The 23,639-nt window shown below is 43.6% G+C and overlaps 1 protein-coding gene across 1 annotated transcript in view; it reads left to right on the forward strand.

Annotated features, from left to right (window-relative positions):
- The window catches only part of CNTN5 (contactin 5), a 2,147,338-nt gene that overhangs the window by 1,184,775 nt on the left and 938,924 nt on the right, over nucleotides 1-23,639 (forward strand). Inside the window, exon 9 of the mRNA XM_078656993.1 lies at nucleotides 2,622-2,825. Within this exon, the coding sequence (XP_078513119.1) occupies nucleotides 2,622-2,825 (204 nt within the window). The remainder of the gene's footprint in view (nucleotides 1-2,621; nucleotides 2,826-23,639) is intronic.

A 23,639-nucleotide genomic window follows, 5' to 3' on the forward strand; every position in this document is an offset into this window, starting at 1 on the left:
AGTGCACTGAACTAGGGTCTGACTTGTAAATCAAGTATGCCAATCATGGAATCACTAATCCACAACAACAATTTACAATGGGAGCATTTGCACTTTGGCCCTGAACAGCAGTGGTAAAGTGCCCAAAGCATCTAGACCAGCAAAACGGAGTCGAACACACAGCAAAAACACAAGAGGCAAAGGCAAAAATACAGGGGAGACCCACGCCAATGGTGCCAGGTCTAACACTAACCATCACACCGTTACACAACTACTAACCATCACAATGATGCAAGTTGACAATTCATACTTTTTGAGACCACAAAAGCTTTAAGAATGACTTGGTTGCCAGGTATTTGTTGTTTTAAATGTATATTGAATTAACAAACAACTGTTTTTTGCTTATATTTAAATTGCACAAACAGCACCACCATGTGGCAGCTATCATAAATTAAGGTTCTGACAATTAAGTGCTGGTTTTTGCAATTAAGTGCCAGTGCCGAGCACCAGAAACCACAGGCTCAAATTAAGCACTGGACGTTTGGTTTCAACTGCAGCAGTTGTTGCTGGTTATGAATGCTATTGTGTATAGCTGAGAGTCGGTTAGCGGATCCTTCAAGTACGGCGCCTTTGTCATCTGGGACAATAGTTTACATTTTGGCATTATAAGAATGTGGTCTAATATCCAAGCATGCAAAATTCTGATAGCAAGTGAGACATTTGCTGCTGTTTTTTGACAGCAAATAAAATGCACCAATTTTTTTTCTTCACTTGTGCAGTCTTAAAGCATTTTTTTTGTTTAAATCTTTTTATTAACATTTTTGCACATTTTTAAAACATACGATCAGAGCAGTGCTCATACAGCAGAAAGAAAGAAAATAGAAAAATGATGGCCAACAGCATAATATGCAGTGCTTAATAGCAAAAGATAAAGAAAAACAGTCAAGTGGTTCACGGCAATCACATAAAGTCTTGGGTCGATCCCCCTAGACAGGGCGGATCAGTGCTGATGAGTGCAGTCTTAAAGCATTTTTGCTTGACATGCTTTGAACAATATGTGAGATTTCTGTAATTTATAAGATGTTTTGTTGCTGAATATACATGCCTTCTTCTGATGACTTAACGCTTGGAGAGAGTCTGGACCCATAACCATGCTCTCCTCATATAGATGTATCCCACACACTAAATGTAGACTTCAGCAAACATGCAATCTGGTTTTTTTTTTACATAAAAACATTTCACCTCATTATTGCCTGCTTCAAGACGTTTTTGATGCAAACACCAGTCTGGCTACCATAGTAGATTAGGCTTTGTGTCAACAACTATGGATGTTTGCACAGTAATGCCCCATTAACACAAAGCGAAGCAAAGCAGCACAGAACACTTGTTTTGTGCTGAGAAAAGGCACAGTTGCAGCACAAAATAGCTTGTGCCACTAGATAGTAACAACCAATGTGTTGATTTTCTCCACTCTGTGTGACTTTGTCAGCTCATGGTTGTAGTAAATCTGGACCTTTGTGTGTTCTGTAGGGTACACTAGAAAGAGCACCTTTTTTCTTTGCACCCTCCAAGATGGCTTAAGCCAGACACTGCATACTCCCCAACCGCCATGAAGGCAGTCTTTCAGGGCACCTTCTGCAGCCATTCTCATGGGCCCTCTTGGTGGGATCCAGCACTGAGTTTCACCGCACCTGCCATTACCAGAGAAGTGCAACTGTACACATTTTCTTTAGTACCAAGTCTACGCTCCTAGGGCCTGATGTACGACCCTATCAATTTGCGAGTCGCAAATTGCATCGATTTGCGACTCGCAATGTGTGGCTCGCAAATAGAAATTTACAACAGTGTCGCAAATTGCCTGCCTCCTTAATATTCATGAGGCCGGTGCAATTTGCGACCCCGTTAGGAATGGCTAGCACTCCCAGCGATGGAGGCTTGCTGGGGTCAGCACACCATCATGTCTGGGACTGCTTTTTATATAAAGCAGTTTTTTTTTTAAATGCAGCCCATTTTCTGCAAAGGAAAACGGATGAATTTAAAAAAGAAAAATGAAACGTTTCATTTTTAAGAGTAGGGAGTGGTCTGTGGGGCCACTGCCTGCTCTTAAAAAATATTTTCGCACACACTCTCAAAGGAGAAGGTGTCCCCTGGAGACCACTTATCATTTGCGAGTAGCTTGCCACCTACTGGAAGTAGGTGGTAAACTGCAACTGTTTTGTGACCGCAATTGCGGTCGCAAAACAATCATACATTTAAGGGATACTCACTTTTAGGAAGGGAACCCTTGGCACGCCTCTTCCTACTAGCGAGTTGCAAACCCTATTTTCTGAGTCAGTAATAGGTTACCGACTCGCCAAATAGGCTTTGTACATGGGGCAGACCAATTTTGCGATCGCAAATGGACCGATTTCCCATTTGTGACCGCAAAATATGGTCGTACATCTGTCCCCTAAAATATATGTGTTAATGTTTGAAATATGATGGCGGCCGATGAAAGTGTTTTTCCTCGTACATACTGAAAGGAGTTGCGCAGTTGCATTAAGTAATTGGGGGTGTAGGGGTACCTTATGGATGACTGATATCTCTCCATTGAGAAATATATGAATGTTTACTCACAGAATTCATTCTTCTTTTGGTTTCAGAGATTACATACAGCTGGGTGTTTAACAAGTTCCCTTCCTTTGTGGCAGAAGATAGTCGGCGCTTCATTTCCCAGGAGACGGGCAATCTTTACATCTCCAAGGCACAGGCATCCGATGTCGGCAGCTACATCTGTCTATTGAAAAACACGATGACTAACACTCGAGTAATGAGCCCGCCGACCCCGTTAACCCTAGGCAAAGACGGTGAGTGCAACATGATGAAGTCGTGATTGAGAGCTGCGCAATACACTTGATCTGAAAGTTTTTATCAAATGAATAAATACAGGTTGAGGCTTTTCTCTTTGTCGCAGGTTTTGTTTAATACATTTTTTCCCAGTTTTATATAGCCCAAGGGCATCAGAGCACTTTAAAAGAGCACCAGATCACATTACACATTTTTAGGCAACCAGTGACTGAGTGATTTCCAAGTATCACAGGATGTGGAGCCATGGCAACGAAGTGGCACCCACGTTTTTAACTCAATGTGACTCAATTCATGACGGAATGCCTGCACCGTTTATATTATTCATGACGTCGCAAAAATCACCGTTGTAATTACGTTGGATGCGTGCAGTCACCCACTATGCCATATGTCTATTCTTATCTAACTAGCGGATCACCTTAATTGGCATGCCATTATATATACTGTCCACGCGCCATCCTGCACGGACAGTTCAGTGGGTCTATTATCATTGAAAGTCACACATTGAGCACGTTCACTATGTTCCAAGTCACTGAATACTGACAAGATTGGTCCATGCCTAGTTTAATTTTCTAAATGCTATTTCCCCCTCCCCCTTTTTCCCCCCAATTATTGTGTAATTGTTTCATGCTTAATTGTTATATATGTAAGAAAGGCAACTGTATATACTCAAGACAGGCATGAATATTAATACTGTCCTGAAGATGATGCCACATATCTAGAGTTCTGGCATCGAAACCTCGACACCTTTGTACCATATGTCTCTTAAATACTCAGAATGCTTTGCACAATGGTACTATGATGTAATTAAGTCTGTGCACTGAATACTAGGAAACAGACCGCTTTGCTCACTTTTGCCTATAAATTTTAGTTCTGTCTTGTTGTCTGTGGGTCACAGGCTGTGCCCCCTTGACATCACCTTCAATTCCATGTTACCTTTTATATTGTTAATAAAAAACCCTGTCCGGCTGGACAAAGAATATAACGGCTATTTAGCATATGTTATCCCAAGTTCTCATTCTTTTAGTTCTAGGGACTTCTGTCTTTAGTAACAACATGGCAAAGAAGAACATAATAATATGTAACTATTATGAGGGCCTTTCACTTTCAGGTACCTACATGTAAAAATATTCAAACAAATTAAATTAGTTAATGGGAAATGCACTCTTTTATATTATGAAACCTCAATTGGTTAATGCGATCTCTGCAAGTGTCTGTGTTTGTGTGTGTGTAACCAGCGAGTCACAGAATTGAATCCTGATTGACATAGTGGGGAATAGTGACCTGCGTGTATATGGTGGTGCGTGGTCCCAGCCTGTGACAAAATCACTGTGAATGAGTAAGCTATTATTTTAAAATGTTATTCCATACTGTATAAGATAGGCTTCAGCAAAACATGAAAAAGAGTTTGTGTTGAAAGTAAAACAATTGCTTTCAAAATATATATTGCTTTCAAAATATATACATAAAATGTCCTGTTTTTGATATTTATTTTTGTGGATTCCAATTGGAGTTTCTCAATGTTTTCCAAAACATTTGGAATCAGTGCTTACTGGTGTTTATTTAAATGCCTAACCCCAAAAATAAACCAAAACTCAGTTTTCCAGTGTCTTCAAAGCATTATTTCTTGCAGTAATTGTTATAAAACACGTATTAGGAAGAGGTGATGCAGGGTATGCAGTGTGTTCTCATTCCCATTGACAGTATGTCCTGTGAAGTTATGTTAGACTATTTTAAGCATAAGAAGTTTATGTATTGCACTCACATCTCCTTACCCTCTTTTACATCTCATCATCTCTCGCACTCACTCTGTCAGCACTCAGTCTTTTTTTACAGTTCTATTAATGGATTGAAAAAACAAAAGTGCTATATTCAAATGATTTAATAAACAAGTCCATGGACACAGTTGGGGGTCATTCACCTACTCTTGGCTGAATGTTGTGACATTAGAGGGGTGGTTAACTATACCAACAGCTCAGTACCTTGTGGAAGCTTTAAAACTTTGAATTACACCAGATTATTTTGTAGGTCTGAAACTTTCTGCTTTAAGCATGCTCATCACCACTTTTCTGCACTATTTGTCTGACTACATTAAGATGGTGCTTCTGTTGTGTGGACATTCATAGCTGACAAGTGACACCCTGGCAAATGTCTCACTTTGTCAGTCCCGATGTTTTAACAGACCTCTTATTGTATTCTGGGACTTTATATTTTGCTGTTATCGATGTAGCTATGGGCTCAAAACCCCAAGCAGAAAACGGCAGTTGGGAAAAAGCAAGGACTAGCTTAAGGTGTCACACATAACAGCAAGACACTTTGCAGCTATAAATTGTGTTGATATGTGGATGTTCTTGTATCATGTTTTTACCACTATCCCATGTGCATCATGACAGTACTCTTTTCATAATTACCTGCTACAACACCTTGCACTTAATGGTTAAAGCCAGGAGTGTTTGGCAGTTGAACTGCTATTAATTCTGACTTGTGAGGAAAGGGGGATGATGTATGAAAGGGTTTTAACGGTTATGTGTTTGTGGGTAAATGTGACAGTACATATTGGCCAAAATTATTTGGACCCAGCAGCTTCACCTATCAGTTGAATAATTAAACACTGCCAAAAGATCAAATATGTTTTTAATATTCCCAGATTCTATACTGTATATAATATAATTAGATAATACCCAAGTCATTTACCTTTGATCCAGCACACACAACTGGAGGAAACAAAAGGAAGAAGAAACAATACAGATTAATCTGAGACCAGGTTTTCCTGCTGCTGCTTTGAATAATAAAGTTATATTGTATTGGGTAATCTAGGAAAGTCAAAAGTAAGATGTACTCATATAAGGTTGCAAAGACTTTGGGAATTTTATCTGCGGAATGAGAAACCAATTATGAATATTTATGAAAGAAAAATGCTTTGCAGGTAATATAGGTACATGTCTGCGTTTTCTGCATTACATTGAACTGTAAATGCCGGATAAAACAATAACTGAGGTGAATCTGCTTAAGGGACATAGGTAAGGCCCCATTCCAGCCATATCATGCATCATTTACTTGTATCCAGACCTTATTTTTAGGTCAGCCCTGAAGTGCCCCTTGTGGCATCAGACAGCCTGATATAGATGCTACAGCAGGAGCTCCTTTATACAAGTTTACTACACACACATGGGTAGCTGAAGAATATAACTTTGAAACAACTTGAATACGCTGATTTTATTTTCTATTTGTAGCATGCATATTATGGCACCTAACTTCACTTAGATATGTTAGTACTTTCATAAACCTGCTTTGAAAAGTTAACTATAGATGGTAGAACTATTAAAATAGTGACACTGCCGACTTATTTCTCGGGCTTAACAATAGCAGTGTAATGACTGTATGTCCATTTCTTATCTCTTCCTGAAAGTAAATTAATTATTAGTTGGGCTGGATATGAGTTCCAAAAGCCTGTCAGGTTAAACATACAGTTTCAGTAATTTAAACCTGAGCTCAGCCCATGGTAAGCTATTGCATAGAGCACACAGTCGTATCTTAGGAAAAGTGTGTAAAGTATGTAACAGTGCTAAAATAATTGAAAAGTCAAAGCAATAAAAATCAATCAAATTAATTGACCAGAAGATAAGATTTTTTTGTATTTTAAGCAAAAAATGGCAAAAAAATGTAAAACCTGAATCTGATGTCACCGTTTGCAGCTGACAAAGACCTAGGCACAATTTCAGGTTGACTGTGGTACCACACAGGTTGGATTCACACAAGCTAGTTGTCCCAATCAGTTCTTATAGCCATCAGCTATAATGCACAGTGATAAATGCACACCTGTTCATTATTTTAATGATCACAATAGAGATTTTGTGATAGATCGAACACAAGTGAAAAAATATTTATGGAATAATGCATCCAGGTGTGCAGTGATTTGTGATGCATAAAAGCACTTTGGTATATTTTGAAATTCCAAATAATGTGTTTTCATTATTTGATTACTTAGCCATACAGTAATGATCTGTGGCATTATGTCACTGCTGATTCAGCGCTGAGGATTGAGTCTGTCATTTCATTCAGGGCTAACATGATATACAACTTAGTCTTTCTTATATGTCTTTTTTATATGTTCCTAGCCAAAGCTAGCCCAAGCTAGTGATTTGTCTCAATGGTCAATCAATCATTCAATATAAACTTTATTCGGTTTTTGAAGTATGAAACCATAAAAGTTGACCAACATAAAAATAATAAAATATTGAGAATAGCAGCACAATTTATCGTCAATAGTCTCACCATCGACTGTAACATGATAGCCATAAAACAGATTGACACAACCATACGGTGTTATAAAGTTCTGAAAGATCAGCACCATTAAACATTGTAAAATGACGTTCTACCATATATCCGAATGTTTGGTGACATCAAATTACAAATCATAAATCAACAATGTTCCCCTTTTGATCAGTTCCCTCAATAAAAGATTCCTATTTTATAAAATGAATAACACTTAAAGATGGTAACCATAAGCCCAGAACACACAACACTTTTTTAATCAAGACAAGCCCTGGACTTCACCAGAGATTTCAAACACACAACTAATAAAATACAAGCATCCTTAAGCAGTTGTAGATACAAAAGAGCTGGGCGCCTGTGCAAAATTCAGATTCTTTAAAATAGGGACTAAAAAGACTTCCTTGGAGCCTCCTAAAAATTACAAAAAAACAATGTAGCAGATCCTGTGGAGACTCACCGTCGCAGCTACAGGATGCAAGCTGCTGGCCTCTACTGCAGCCCCTGGGGAAGGCAAGTAGGAGGAGAAAGAGGTCCAAGCGAAACCTTGTCAGTAAAAACCGTTCATAGACCGATAAAAGCCCCAAGAGATAGGGCTCAGCTATAGGGGTCGTCTTAAGCATTAACAATTTGCGAATGCTTGGTTTCCACAACTCCTGCTCTTCCCTTTCCAATTTTCTTAAACTAATAAAGAACTCCCTTATTATTCACACGTCCTTCTTGGTTATTGAATCAGGGTTAGTAAAGAGTTCAGCTCGTCCCAGTTTTTCAAAACTGCTCTTAATATATCTAAACCAAGGTATATTAGTCGCATGATCCACGGACATACAATCCTTTAAAAGCAAATGACAAAGTGTTAAGCCCTCGTTTAACTAAGTTTTCAGCCAGAAGATCAAGGGTCTGAGTGCCAAAGTATTGCTTAGATAAGGTTGGGCGTGCCCTGGGGTACACCTAACAAGCGCTTTAGAAATGAATTCTCGGCTACCTGAAAGACATCTGTAGCTATATACCCCCATTGTTCACTCCCAAAGGCCACTGTGGCTACACTTCTTGCTTGGTAGATCTTCAACAGGGCAGATATAGATCTATTGCCCAATTTAGAGGCAAAGTTAAAAATAGCTGTGTTCACCCATGCCAGGTCCCCCTTCTTCCTTTGTTTGTTTGAGTGGACCCCATTTAAGCTGGTTGTCCAGGATAAGCCTAAGATAAGAAAAAACATCTGTTCGGGGAACCTTAACTTTCCCTACCCTGAATTGAAAACTATTTTTTGGGCGTATCCCTACTTCCATAACAAAAGATTTTGAATTATTGATGGTCAGGTCACGTTCCAACCTAAAATCAGAGAAAGCGAAGAGCAGAGATTGCAGCCCCCTAGCAGTCCTGGAAATAAGGACTGCATCGGCCGCATAGAGTAAAACAGGAAGGCCTCAACGGCCTGCCCGGGGATAATCTATCCTGGTTGATAAAAGAGCTTCATCCAGGTCATTATTGTAAAGATTGAACAAAAAAGGCGCCAAGATGCACCCCTGGCGTACACCTCCTTGAATGTCAAAGTTCCGGGACACGCAGAGCCCGTTTGAAAATCTAACGTTAGCCTTAGTTTCCCGGTGAAGGTCTGCCAAAAAATGGATGACAGAAGCATCAACCCTAATATCCTTTATGGACTGCTACAATTTTGCACTATTCGCACAATCAAACACGGAGGACAAGTCCATGAAGGCTAGATAAATAGTGCCGGATCGTGCCACAGTGTACTTGTTAAGTATCAGATTAAGGTTAAGACATTGGGTCATGGTTGACTGGCCCGGGCGGAAGCCATATTATACCTCTGAGAATATCTCATGTTCCTCTGTCCAGGTGGTCATTCTATCAAGTAGCAGATGACCCAGCACTTTGACAACTGAGTCCAACAGTGAGATGGGCCTGTAACATTGTGTACTACCCCAGGCACCCTTTTTAAAAACTGGCACAATTGTAGAAATGGCCCAAGACTTTATGGCTGCTGCATTAATAACTGCTATAAGCACAGGAGCCCAAAAGGATACATCAGATTTAAAGAGGTCTGGGTGGATACCATCAGACCCCGGCGCTTTATTACTTGTCAAGCCAATAATGCCTTCCGCGACCTCCTCCAGTTCGAAGGTTAACACCGGTGCATCTACCCCTTGACCATGCTGACATGGTTGCTCTAACAGACTTTGAAACATGGTTAGGAAGTGGAGCACCCATTCGTCCTCCGTAATATGTGCACCCAAGTCCCCCCTTCAGCATGAACTAGAAAGGGTCTATTGATAATGATCCACAACCTGGAGCTATTCTTCTGGGTACTAGCTTCTGACAACTCCCTTCATGCTTCATCCTTCAAAATAGATTTACGTTTAACTAACTTTAGTTTATAATCTTTGCGGCATGCTCTAACCAAGACCTGGTTCCTGGGGCTCTCATCAAGGGCCTCCCGCAGGTTTCTTGAAGCCAGCGAGCAGGACGAATCAAACCATTTTTGAAATGTGCTGCGTGCAGGAGCACTCAAAAATTCTCCTACTCTAAGGGAGATGATGGTAAAAGCTCTTAATACCTCTTCCAAGGAAGTACCCAACAAGGTACATAGTGCAAATTCACTGGCACAGGTTTATTTAACTGAATTATAAAGACTCTACGGAGAGATCTGTGTCCAGCGTAACCTTCTCTTCCATTGGTCGGTATTATGATCCCCTTTGGTTCAACTATTAGTTGGGTGGTCAATAAGGGGCCTCCTACTTTAACACAGAGGGGGTTATGGTCACTGAAAGCACTGTCCTCAATTATAAAACCTTGAAATAAAGATTGTAAGAGGGAAGAAACTGGAATGAAATCAATAAATGTGCCTCTACATCTCCCTTTAAATGAGGGGACGGTGGCCACGGTCAACGGGTCACCCAAGGACATGAGAGATATCAGGTTAAATTCATGTAGGAGGCCATTCAGAACATCCCCTAAACAGAATGTTTGAAATGAACCCCCTCTACCCTTGGACATCCCAGGTCGGCTAAACGTGTAGTCCCAGGGTCCCAACACGGATGTATATTAAAATCCTCAATAACCATAAGGTTGTGCAGAACTGCTATGCAGTGTCATCTTATAAAAGGTCCTAACAATGTAATATTACACCCATCGCTAGAGCATAATGTCGCATTATAGAAGTTTATAAAAACCATTTTGGATGCCCCTCTGCTTAGGACCAAGGACTGTAAACATGAGCTTGTCAAGGACAAGACTTGCATCTTACATTTCAGTGCTATTGAGATATATGTTGCAAGACCACCCCTTGGTCTGCCAACCAAACAAGGTAAAGCAGGAACAAAAAAGGACTTGTAGCCCTCCAAAAATATACTGTGGTCCAATAACCATGTTTCCTGGAAACATATAACACTAAATTGTTTCACATAGGCCACCCACATAGGATCAGACAACTTGTTCGCCAAACGAGCAATGTTCCAGGATATTACATTGTTAATATACTCCCCAACGTCCCCCTCACTTAACGCTACAGGATCCTGCTGGGGAAGCAGCCTTCCAGGGGCCATGGGAGCAGGACTAATAGGTCAATCAAATGCCTCCAGCGTGGCCAAAGGGGTAAACCTATTGTATCAATGGTCACATTTGACAAACTCATCTGACGAAGGTTCAGTCGAGACTATAAGTATGTTTATGTATATTTGGTAATTCTATAGTGCAAAGCTAGCCAAATGGCAGGAGAGCCGCTGCTTTGTGAATCTTTAATGCATTGTGATGTAGTGTTTTTTAAAGAGATGTGTATTCATCTCTTTCCTAAATTTGAGCAGCATTTAGTGGGGTTCTGATACCGGGATATTGTTCCAGATCCTCGGAGAATAGATGGAAAAGGCCTGCTTCTTTGTTTTCTCTTGTTTTACACTTCTGCAGTCTAATGGTGCCCTGACAGCAGATAAGCTGAGAACCTGCCATAGATGATTAAATGTTCTGTAAGATAAGAAGGGGTGCGAGTCATGATGACTTTGTAAATTATGCAACTGGTTTTGAAGAAGGTGCAGACCAGCAAATGGAACCAATAGATTTCCATCAAGACGGGGGTGATGTGAGGATATTTCTGCAGGCCCTGAATGCGATGTGCAGTGGCATGTAAGATGCCATTAAGGAGTATCTGTGTGGTTCTTGGGATCTGCTTTCACCATAGAGAATATATTCTTGACCTGATTGGTAGAAATGCCATCTTGCATGGTGACTTGGATGGTCTGCAACTCTGTCTCATTACTGTACATGCATCGAACATTGACTGTCCAGACTTCTATACTACAGTGACCACAGCCGCGGGCGGTATCTTGATTAAGACATTATAATTGCAGGTGACTGCAACTGTGTCCTCAACAGGATGCTTGATAGAGGCCCACCTACACACCACACTAAGCCCAACACCCTGCAGGGTCCTCAACTGCTAGATGTGCGGTGGGAGAGGCACCGGATGGAGAAAATATATTCCTGCTATACGCCCACTGCGGGAACCCACAGCTGGATTGACTATTGTTTAGTCTCCTTCACACTGGTGCAGGAGGTGCAGGAGATATCATACTTAACCTAATACATATCAGACCACTCCCCAGTCTTAATGAGCTTTACTGGAGAGCATAGAAAAAACACAATCCCACTGTGGAGATTGAGGGCAGAGGCATTATTGCACCCTCTGTTTGAAGATACGGTTCAGGAGGCTTTGACACACTATTTTGCGGAGAACTGGGACAGTGCAAGCACCAGAGCACTAGATTCAGGGGCAATGAAGGTGGTACTCCGAAGGGGAATGCTTAAAAACAACATACAGGGTTAAACAACTAGGAAGAGATATCCAAAAACACAAAGCGGAGATAGATATCCTAGAGAAAGACCTGCTCATGCACCCAGAAAGATTGGAAGACTGGCTGTGGGCCATAAGGCGGTACTAGATGACTGGGGCTGAATTGGGAAACATATTTGCACAGCATATCGACAAAGGTTACATGCATAGGGTGATAAAATAGGAGTGATGCGTCCCATACTTTCCAGGCAGGAGACCCAACAGGTCCTGATACTGGCTATCTGTAATATTCAAGGGTCCTGGTTTGTACCCAGTGAGCCATTAACCAGGTATTCCCATTCCATCTCAGTATGACATATGCTGTGCGAGGAGGGGGTTCAGTGGATTGTATACAAAAACACCTAGACAAAATACCACTCCTATCCATAGATACCGATGATCTAGATAGACTCATCACCCGAGAGGAGATCCTGGTAGCGAATAGGAACATGAAAACAGTAAAAACTCTGGCCATTGACAGGCTACCCGCTTAGTGTTACCCCCAGTAGGCGGACCATGCGGCCAATAAACTGTTAGAGGTTTATCAGGAGGCTCTACAGAAAGGGGTCCTCCCCCTAACAATGAGTGAAGCTTTGATTATAATGATACATAAACCTGGTAAGGTCCATAGAGGCTTTCTCCTACAGACCAATCTTATTAAGGTGGATGTCAAACTCCTTATTATTAAACAAGCTGTGCGTCTGCTCCCTCAGCTTCCAAGGCTAATCCATGTAGATCAGTCCGTTTTATTCCTCAATGTTGTACCCTCCAGAATCTCACACAACTCTTGCTTTTGTACCATGCCCCACAGTTGCTGCGGAAGGCCTACGCCTTAGCACTTTTGGATATCGAACAAGCGTTTGATTCATTAGGTTGGAATTACCTGTGGCAGGTGCTTCGGTAGATGGGCACGGGCCCTAAATATATACAGTGGGCCCAACTTTTGTACAATGCCCCATGCGCCAGAGAGAGGTCCAGGAGGGTGATGTTCAAGGCTTCCCACTACACAGGGGAATGTGACAGGGGTGCCCATTATCACTACTCCTCTCTGCACTCACAATGGAACCAATGGCAGTGAGACTGCGTGGAACCCCGCACCCCGGGGGGATCACTGTTGGAAAGAACACCCATGTGGGCTCCCTTCATGCTGACGACGCCTCGTACTCAATCCCGATACTGCTGAATGTGATGCAACAGTTTGGCAGGGTGTCAGACCTTCACGTTAATCCCCAAAAATCCAAACTATTCTTATTGGTGGAATTGGCAACCTTGCCACTGGAGGCGCTTCCACAGGGGAGAATCCCCTAGGAACCAGACAGAGTGCAGTATTTGGGATTCTGATTGGCCCAAACAGAAAGAAATTTCCTGGATCTCAATCTCAAGATGGTGAATGCCAGTCTGCGGTCCTCAGTACATTTTTGGAAGGAGCTCCCCTCATGGGTAGGTTTGCTTTTGTTAAAGTGATTATACTCCCTAGATGCCTATGCTTTCTCCAGGGGACCCTCTACACAATCCCTAGACATTTATTTAAAACCTTAGATAGCCTAGTGGTGGAGCTTATATGGGGTAACAAGTGGAATCGGGTCAGCCTATCTACCCTTAAAGAGACCTGGGCCCAGGGAGGGCTTGAGGTGCCTCAGTTAGAGCTTTATTATATGGCTGCGCAATTGCAGCACGTGGTCCTCTGGTTGGATCCAGATGATAATTGGGAAAAGAAACTCCTTCGAGACTCACATGGGGTAGGGATAATCCCTATCCTGTTAATTGGGGGTGCGAGGGTGGCCCCCGACACATCCTACGTAATACGCCAGGTCTGCAAGGTATCAGAAGCAGCGGTCACATGAGTAATATAGAAACACAGTACATCGCTATGGTCCCTGCAACCCTTTTTGGAAATAGTTGAATCTATTTTAGTGCAGAAATGGAGAGACGGGGCTATAATATGTAATGCTCTGCTACGGAATCCTTTTCACTAGAAATAGGCCAATATGTGCAATATACAAAGATCTCGGCAACCACCCGGGACCTCTGACCGACTTTTCCAGACACACCACAACCCTTCAATACACTGGTGACAATGTTATACATGGCAAGGCAGGGAAATGCAGACTGATTTCTAATATGTACTAGGTCATACGGGCTGACATACCAACCATGATGCTCCGAGTCCATACCAAATGGGAGGGTATACTGGGGAACCCTATGACCGCAAAAGACTGGAAACAGGTACAAAATTGGACGAAGTTGGTGCGCTCCAATGCCAGATTCAAGTTGTTACAATGCAGTTATGTGCACCAAACATAGGTTTCTCCCAAGACACTACATACCATATACAGTATCCGTAGGGATAGTTGTCCACGATGTGGAGAGATAGAGGTGCACTTTATCCACATGGTGTGGTCCTGTATGACACTGAAGCCCTATTGGCAAGCAGTGCTGAAGGATGTTAATAGACTCACTGGGTGGAATATACAGATCACAATGAAGCAGAAACTGCTTGGCCTGATCCCCTCACCCACTCTTGAAAAACTCAGCAGAATGTTTGTCTTACCTAGTCTGATGTTGGCAAAATGCATCATAGCTATTAAATGGTTAAGATTATATATTCCGAGACACTCAGACTGGCTCAGGGATGTCTTCGAATGGGATTCTGCAGAAGAAATATGCATGAAACATGTTGGTAAGGATGACAAATTAGAGGACGACCTGAGAGCATGGGCGACTGTGCTGTCTGATTTAAAGGAGCCCCTGGACGTTACCCTCCTGAAGGCCACAGCAGGATGATGCTCCCAGGGACCCCTTTCTAAACACAACAGGGAGGGAGATATGTAACCTGGTTGTCAATCAATCTTCACCTGACAATACTTCACGATCACTTCACAAAAGACTATGACTTATATAAGAGCAGCGGGGGAGGGAGGGTTTTCTGCTGGGGACTTGTTGATCTGACAGCATTGAAGATAACAATGTGATGCTGAAACGTCTGTCAACCAAATACCATCATTAGATCTTGTAACCTATGAAACTTCAATAAAGATCATTTAAATACAAATAAAAAAAAGAGTAGTATCATTCTGGAGTTTGAGAGTCCGTGGATGCAAGAGTACAAGAACTTGAACAGCAGTTCTGAAGTACCTTTCATGAAAACATTGTTTCGCTTTCTTTAGAGAGCTGGTACCAAGCTGTCTCTGCTTCCATGACCACATGTTTCTTGTAGATGAGATTGGTGTCCAGGGTGAATCTTGGTGACATTCATTTGGTGAAAGTTGTGGTTCAAAGCCACGAAGGTTCATGTCATTGAGCCAGGATTGTACTGTTTTTTTGTTGTTATTGCCAAATATTAGGAATTCTGTCTTGGCTAGGTATACCATCAGGTAGGTGCTGAATATTTAAGCATGAATTATGTGTAGACAGTGTTCCACGCGCTGGATGTCTGGAGCAGAATAGACATTCAAGTAGAGTATATTGCTGAATTGTGATGCTGTTAACTTTAGTAGAGCTCCTACTGGCTCCATGTAGTGTTTGAAGATGATGGGACAGTATGAAACCTTGGGGCACTCTGCAGGTAATAAACATCTTTTGCGATCGAAGGTGCCCCTGTGAGCAAACAGGTGCATGTTGTAAAGGTAGGAGGGGAACCAGTGCTGGTACCAAGCTCTGTCTGCTTCCATGACCACATGTTTCTTGTAGATGAGATTGGTGTCCAGGGTGAATCTTGGTGACATTCATTTGGTGAAAGTTGTGGTTCAAAGCCACGAAGGTTCATGTCATTGAGCCAGGATTGTACTGTTTTTTGTTGTTATTGCCAAATAATAGGAATTCTGTCTTTGCTAGGTAAACCATCAGGTAGGTGCTGAATATTTAAGCATGAATTGTGTGTAGACAGTGTTCCAAGCGCTGGATGTCTGGAGCAGAATAGACATTCAAGTAGAGTATATTGCTGAATTGTGATGCTGTTAACTTGAGTAGAGCACCTACTGGCTCCATGTAGTGTTTGAAGATGATGGGACAGTATGAAACCTTGGGGGACTCTGCAGGTAATAAACATCTTTTGCGATCTGAAGGTGCCCCTGTGAGCAAACAGATGCATGTTGTAAAGGTAGGAGGAGAACCAGTGAAGTACATTGCTAGTAAATCCCATTGGAGGCTCCAGGGTGTGTAGGAATTTGGGATGATCACCGTCATCAAAGGCAGCAGAGTTGTCCAAAAATATCAGAAGGTAGGGTCCTCTTCATATGTAGTCTGGAGGGCATTGTCTACAATGTGTAAGATAGCAGTCTCCATGCTGACACATGATCTGAAGCCAGATTGTTAGCCATGTAGGAGATAGTTAGCATTCAGATGATCTTGGATTTGACCTAGACTGCTTTTTCAATGATCTTTTGATGAATTGTAGGTGAGTGATGGGCAAGGAGTTGGTTAAATTGTTAACAGCTAGCGATGTATTCTTTGAGTGGAAGGATCTGGCCTGTCTTGAAAGAATTGGGGAAGAATCCTTGAGTGGAGGAGGTGTTGACAGAGTGAGTAGAGATAAAAGAATGTCCCAAGAGAGATTTTTGATTAAAGATGACATTAAGGCATTATTTTTGCAAGTGACTTTGAGGTAGTATGTCGGCAAGATCTGCAAGCAATAGGGTTTAAAGGCAGTCCAATGCATGTGGGAAGTGGTTGGTGTAAGACATGAAGACGGTTTGGAGGTGTCAACATGCTGTTGTATATTTAGCATTTTTTCATTGAAGAGGTTTTCTGTGGAGTGGAGAATAGATGGGTCTTGCAGGGGGTTCATGCAATGGTTGATTGTCTTCAAAACTGTTCTGATTTTGTTGTTGAAATTATTGATGCTGATGGTATAGTAATTTGGTTTGGCTGATGTTATGAGCTGTCTGAATGTTGTACGTAGAAACTTCAATATCCTGAGGTTATCATTAGATCTGTTTGCCATCCATTTTCTATCCAGTTTGAGATTGGATCATTTATTTTCAGCAAGGTTTTTTTAGAGTACATGGGTGCTGAAGGCTTTGGCTTGCACTTGCATGTTTTAATTGTGGTGTGGATGTTCATATAGTATTCCAAAAAAGTGTTGCAGTTGTTTGCAGGGTGTTGGTGTCAGACATGGAATTGATATGGGTGAGGTAAGCTCAAGCATTGATTGTCTATGGTGAAGGTTTGGTCTTCTCTTTTGTGTTGACCTAGTTTTGTTGGTAGGTCATTTAGCAGAGTTCTGGGGATGGCATAATTACAACAATGTGAAATGTTATTCTGATTTGATCTTTGATTTATAGATTGTGGATGGTCTTGCTTGATGTTGCCTTGCAAGTTTAATATTTGATTTTATATATAAACTGTTGTACCTCTCTACAGGGTTTACCCCAAGAAACACTCCTGTTTTACAGAATTTGTTTTTATTGGCTTTAGGACCCAAAATGTTTGTCTTCAATCCGCCTGTGATGTAAATTTCATTTTTGCTGGACTTAAGACTTGGTTCACGTTACCCCGGCTAACCAGTGCTAAATTGCTTTTGTTCTCTCCCTACACCATGGTACAATTGGCTTACACCTCTTCGGCACACATAATTTACTTGCAAAGTCTCTAGTAAAGTGGTACTACATGTACTCAAGGCCTGTAACGTAAATGCTACTAATGAACGAGCCGCAATTATTGTGTCACCTACTTTTTTTTTGTTTAAATCTTTTTATTAAGGTTTTACATTACAAAGCCCCCAATGGGGTAATACGTCAAGCACGTATCAGTTATGTCACACATAGGAGGGTTACATAAAATTCACAATTTGAATTCATCTTCAATGTGTAGATGCCCCCCGTCCAGCAAGATTGTGCCTAGTCGCCCATGGGTGAGCAGGCATGGGATCTGAGTGTATAATGGTATGACTTATTACGTCCTGTCTCTTGGGCTGCGTGCTGGCGGGGGTAGGTTTGAATGTCATCCCTGTGTGTGTTTATGTGAACCTTTACCATACTGGCAGTTGCGGTCAAGCGAAGTGTGTGTCGGTATCCAAACTACCGACTAAAACTGAACTTGGAACTACAGGGGAAACTTTTCCTAGATCCGTGTGCGATGGGAGAGCGCGCGGCAGGTCGGCTGGGGCTAATGGGCATGGTGGGCAGAGGGTGTAGGGGTCTGCGGTCCAAGGGCTGGGATTGCGAAGGGCTCCCGGGGAGAGGGGAGCACCCCACCAGGGGTGATGGGCCGCGTCTCCAAGAGGAACCGGCGCTCAGTCTGTCCCGTCTAATTGGCAGGGATCTCAGGCTCCAGGCATTTGACTTGGTGGGTTGGGGTGCTGTGGGGAACCTTGGGCGTGAGGTGGGGAAGGTCGTGGTGCATCGTCCGGAGTTGTCTCTTGTTTAAATTGTATGAGCAACTGTGCCCATTCCAGGGAGACAGGGTGTCTGCGTGTTCCCTTTACTTCCTCTTCCCATAGAATATCCTCCTTTGCCGCCCCCCATTTACTCACCGCTTCTATCCAGGCTGCTTCCGGGGGGCCCGAGGGGGCCCTCCAGTGCCTAGCAATAGCCCGCTTCGCCAGCAGCATGGTGAGGGATGCAAACCGCCTGTACAATTTTTCGGACTTCTTCCTTTTAAATGTCCCTGGTGCACAGACTTCCCAAGTATCAATATGCGGCAGGTTGACCAGTGTAAGGAGTGTTTGGTGTACCTTGGTCCAGTATTGCTGCAGGGAGGGGCAGACCCAGAACATATGTCTAAAGTTCGCTTCCGGCAGTTGACAACGTGGGCAGTTAAATTGTGTGTCCAGGTAGTATCGGTGCAGTTTGTCCGGCGTGAGGTAGGCCCGATGAAGTATGTTAAACTGTATCTTTTTGAACCACGCGTTCCTGGACACTTTCTTCGTATATTCCAAAGCGCCCGTCCATTCCATGTCATGAAATACCCTACCGATATCGTCTTCCCAGGCTTGTCGTAAATGAACTAGGGAAACATTAGTTAATTCCCTGATGGCCTTATAGTGCAATGTGACTAGGTGCCTGCCAGCACCCATGCGGAGTGTCGTGTGGAGCACCGTGTGTGTGGGTGGTTCTCCGTCACGTAAATTCCAGAACGACCGCATACTATCTAAAAGTTGCCTATGCGTGAGAAATTGTCCCTGCGGGAGGTCATACCACTCAACCAACTGCTCATAGGTACGCAATTGCCCTTCGTGGAACAACGCTTCCATCTCCGTCACATCGTGATCGGTCCAGATTTGTAGGGCCCTAGTAGTGAAATGTTTTTCCCCGCGAGGGAGACCCACTAGGGGCAGTAGTGGGGAGTAAAGTGGCCGGTCTTTGGACATTCGATGAATGCGCATCATGCACTTGCGCGCAATGGAAACCTGAACCGGGTGGGTGCGGGACGGCCTAGTGCCGGGAAAGAGCATCCTCCTGATGACCGGGAGAGGTATCCTACCGGTTTCCGCTTCCGCTGTCGTTTCCCCGATGCATCGCTCCGCCGTCCAGTGGGACAGCCACTGAAGCTGTGCAGCAAGGAAGTATGATTCGAAAGACGGGGCTCCTAGGCCTCCGTCTACGGTGGGCAAATATAGCATGCGCAATGCTACTCTACGCCGGCCGTTACCCCATATCAACGTTGTGAGTAGGGTGTCCAGTTCCCGGAAAAATTATCAGGGCGGAATCACCGGGAGATGGGCAAAATAGTAGAGCAATCTAAGCACCATTATCATTTTTGCTACGGCCACCCGGCCGATGGGTGCTAGAGGCAGAGTCTTCCAGAAACTCACCACCGAACGCAGACCCGCCAGCACCTTGCAGTGATTGCCCTTGTATAAATCCGTCGAGGAATGATAGAGTCGCACTCCCAGGTACCTGGGGGCCGCTCGCTCCATTTTAAGGTCTGAGTGCCCAGCATCACATCGTGCGGTGCTAGGTGGGGGCCCAGAGGGTAAATGGTCGACTTCTTCCAATATACCCTGGGACCTGGAACATCTCCGAAGGCTTGCAGGGTATCCCATATCGAGGTAAGATCCCCCGTCACATCACGGACGTAAATCAGCAAATCGTCTGCGTACAATGATACGCAGTGTATCGTTCCCGCAATCGGAATCCCCCATGCACCTCCCTCCAGTCGCAGCCGCGTGGCCATGGGCTCAACCGCTAGTGCAAAAAGGAGGGGGTAGAGTGGACACACCTGCCTGGTACCTCTCTCCACTGGGAATGGAGCAGAGATAAGCTTGCCGACTCTTACTCTGGAGGTGAGTTCCCTTATATAAGAGTCGCGTGTACGCCATTAAAACTAGGCCGACATTCAGTTTCTGAAGAATCGCGAACAAGTGAGGCCACACCAAAGTGTCAAACGCCGTCTCTAGGTCAAAGATCAGGCACGCTGCGCAGGGGAGTCTGTCTTGCGCACTGTCTTGGATATGGAAGAGCCGTCTCAGATTATGTGATGTGTTGCTCCTGGGCACGAATAAACAAAGAAATTCCTTTCTGTGTATTTGAATTTATGTTATCACATGAACTTTTGAAGATAACATTTGTTTAAACCAACCACATCCCTCTTGTACAAGCCCCCAAGATAGAGTTTTAACAATCACAACATAGAATTGTATGTATCTAAGTACTTTTTATTAAAAATATTTTTTCATAGTAAATGCATTAATAGTTAATTAAAAACAATTATACATATGTCTGCCTAGTCAAACACAATACAAGAATTTCACAATAAAACAATACATTGTTTACAGTACATCAATTTAATAAAAACATAGTTATACATATGCAAAAAAAAAATTCTGTGTCGACGCGTTTCGGTGCTTTGATTTTATAGAACACCTTCCTCAGGACTGTTTCGATTAAAAACATCAGATCTTCTTTCTAAAATAAATACATACAATTAGTACTCATTTGGGAAACTTATTTACACTAAAAAGGCTGCTAGAAGGTGTGGTCATAAACAGATCTTAATTGAGTATTAACCTTATCTTTTGGGTACCAGATGTATCTCAGGGGTTACAGTAAATGTTACACCTCCTCTTCCTCTCTGTATGTAAAATATGTAAAATGTATGGATTTATATGTAAAATAACGTGTATTTTAGATTTTACATTCAAAGTAACAAGTATTTTAAATTTTAATTTCAAAGTACAAATTACGATGTCTCTTGTACATGAACAGTGGTCCCAGTATACACTTACTTATTGTTTGCCAAAGGGCACCACGCTCCGTTTCAGAAACTGTCTCTCAATGGACTTTTGAGTCTGGCCAGGTTTTTGTTTTAAAGTTCGCCCGAAGAGATTCTTTTCTTTAACTCCTCCTGGGGTCACACAATGCTTATTCCTCTTTATTATTCGAGGCGATGTTCAGCATCTGGGTATGAAAATTGTGATATCCATTGTAAATACCCCCTTTTTTTATATAATTCTGACAATGCAGATTTCCCGATATTTTTGAGCAAATCATTTGTTTAGAATGCAACCAACATAATGGTACATTCTGACCCTTAACAGTTAAAAATTCGGGTAAAGAAGTCACAATAGCGTACATATATACCCCTACGAGTTATTAAATGGGGCACGAATCCACACTGATCTGGATGAACTAGGGCTGGAAGAATTTGGCTATACCGGTCGGCTAAGATTTTCCCCAGAATTTTGCAGTCCGTGTTTAAGAGTGTGATGAGTCTATATGAGGACGGGTGTGTGGGGTCCCTGTGGGGTTTTAGAAATGTCACCATCGTGGATTCGCAGAATGACGCGGGCAGAATCCCCTTGGATAGGGCCTCCTCCTATGTGGTCGTTAGATGGGGTACTATCTGGGCCGCGAATGTGCTATAGTATTCCAACGGGAGCCCATCCATTCCTGGTGTTTTCTGTCGTGCAAGGGTCCCAATAGCGCGCTTAATATCTGAGGATGTGATTTTACTGTCTAGTTCTTTCTTATCTGCCGAGGAGATTGTGGGGAGCGTTTGTGTACCCACAAAGTGTGCTACCGTGCATGGCGGCGCCGGCATAGGGTTGTAGTACATATCAGCGTAGTAGGTGCAGAATATGCTCAGGATGTCGAGTTGAGAGGTGTGGAGTCACCCAGTCTCATCCGCAAGTTCTGTGATGGGCTGTGAAGTCGTGTCCTGTTTGGCCATCCACGCTAGGAGTGCCCCTGTTCTGTTGCCCTCCCTGTGTGCCCATGTAGCATACATAAGGAAGTTATATTTCCGCAAGTCACGTAGTGTTTCCGAGTACGCGAGCTTTGCCTCCACAACCTTCTCCAACCTTCTCCCCCTGGTCCGAATCGCGGGACATGCCTGCCAGCGCAGTCTCCGACTTATGCAGTGCTTGCTCTAGTGTTTTCCGCACCCCCACCACCTGTTGAATACAATGTCCACGTGCGGTAACCTTGTATGCATCCCACTCTATCGCCCTGGAGGAGGCAGAGCCCACATTGTGCAAAATGTGTTCCCAGATGAAGTCCCTGTGTGTTTGACATAAGGCCTGATCAGTGAGGCATTCCTGGGGAAGCCTCCACGTGGGGATCGGGGGGTGGGGTGGTTTCCAGCGAAGGGTCACCGTGTGTGCGTCATGATCCGGCACTATGCGTCCCAGATAGTCAGTGTGTTGTAATTTTGGCAGAACATCTGCGGAACACAGAAACCTGTTGAGTCGGACCCGAAGGTCGTGTGGGATGGAGTGAAAGGAATATAACCTGGCTGTCGGGTTCTGTACTCTCCAGGCATCCACCAACGCCCAATGTTCCACCCATTTCCGGAAGTGTTCTGTTTGTTTGTGCGCCGGGGAATGCGGTGGGGGAGGGTGCGACCTATGTAGGTGTAGATCTAGTACACAGTTGTAATCCTCCCCTAGGAGCCATGGCATCGTGGCATGACGGGCTAGTACTGTGGTCAACCTGTTCCAATATTGTTCATGCTCTGTATTTGGGGCGTACACGCAACCTATAAGCAGCGGTTGGCCTTCTAATAGGCCACTGACAATTACATATCTCCCATCCCTGTCGATCAGTCGGGTCAGTTCTTTGAACGGCACACCAGGTGTAATCCAAATTAATGTGCCCCTGGCAAAGGCGGAATATTTAGTGGCACACACAATACCCCGCCATTTTCTATGAAGGCGGCCCACCTCTTGATCCGTCAGGTGCGTCTCCTGTAGGAGGGCCACCTGCGCCTGTTGCCGCTTAATGAATGCATATATCGAGTATCTCTTAGTGGCCGTGTGCATACCTCTGACGTTTAGAGTTCCAAACTTAAGGTCCGTATTTGGTAACATAGGTGTCATGTTTCAGCCGTGTGGTGTGTGGTCCTTGTGTGATAACCATGGCCCTCCTGCTGGACCCCCCTCCGGCTCCCCACCGCCCCACCAATCCGGGGACGCATGCCGTAGCCCTTTCCCCTCAAGCCCGCCCGCTCCATGGTGTCTAGGAAAGTAACATCGTAAGGGGGAATAAACCACAACGCTGGGGAACATTCCCAACTGAGGGGACCTATTGCTCGAGGCAATACGTCCAAACAATATAGCATATGAGTTCTTTAGTTCGTTGTTGTGTGGTGGTGGCCGGGTGCCTTCTTTGTTGCTGCCCGCTCCACGATCAAGGTAGGTTGGCTGTGTAAGTGATCCCTCTGGTTTCTCTGGCAATGCAGTTCTTAGGCACAGATTCGGGGCAGTGTGGTGAAGCATCGCAATCGTCTGATGTCCCAGCAATGAACTTGTCCCTTTAGACGG

The sequence above is a fragment of the Lissotriton helveticus genome, chromosome 8 (genome assembly GCF_964261635.1).
Source record: "Lissotriton helveticus chromosome 8, aLisHel1.1, whole genome shotgun sequence".
In the NCBI taxonomy this organism is placed as follows: Eukaryota; Metazoa; Chordata; class Amphibia; order Caudata; family Salamandridae; genus Lissotriton; species Lissotriton helveticus.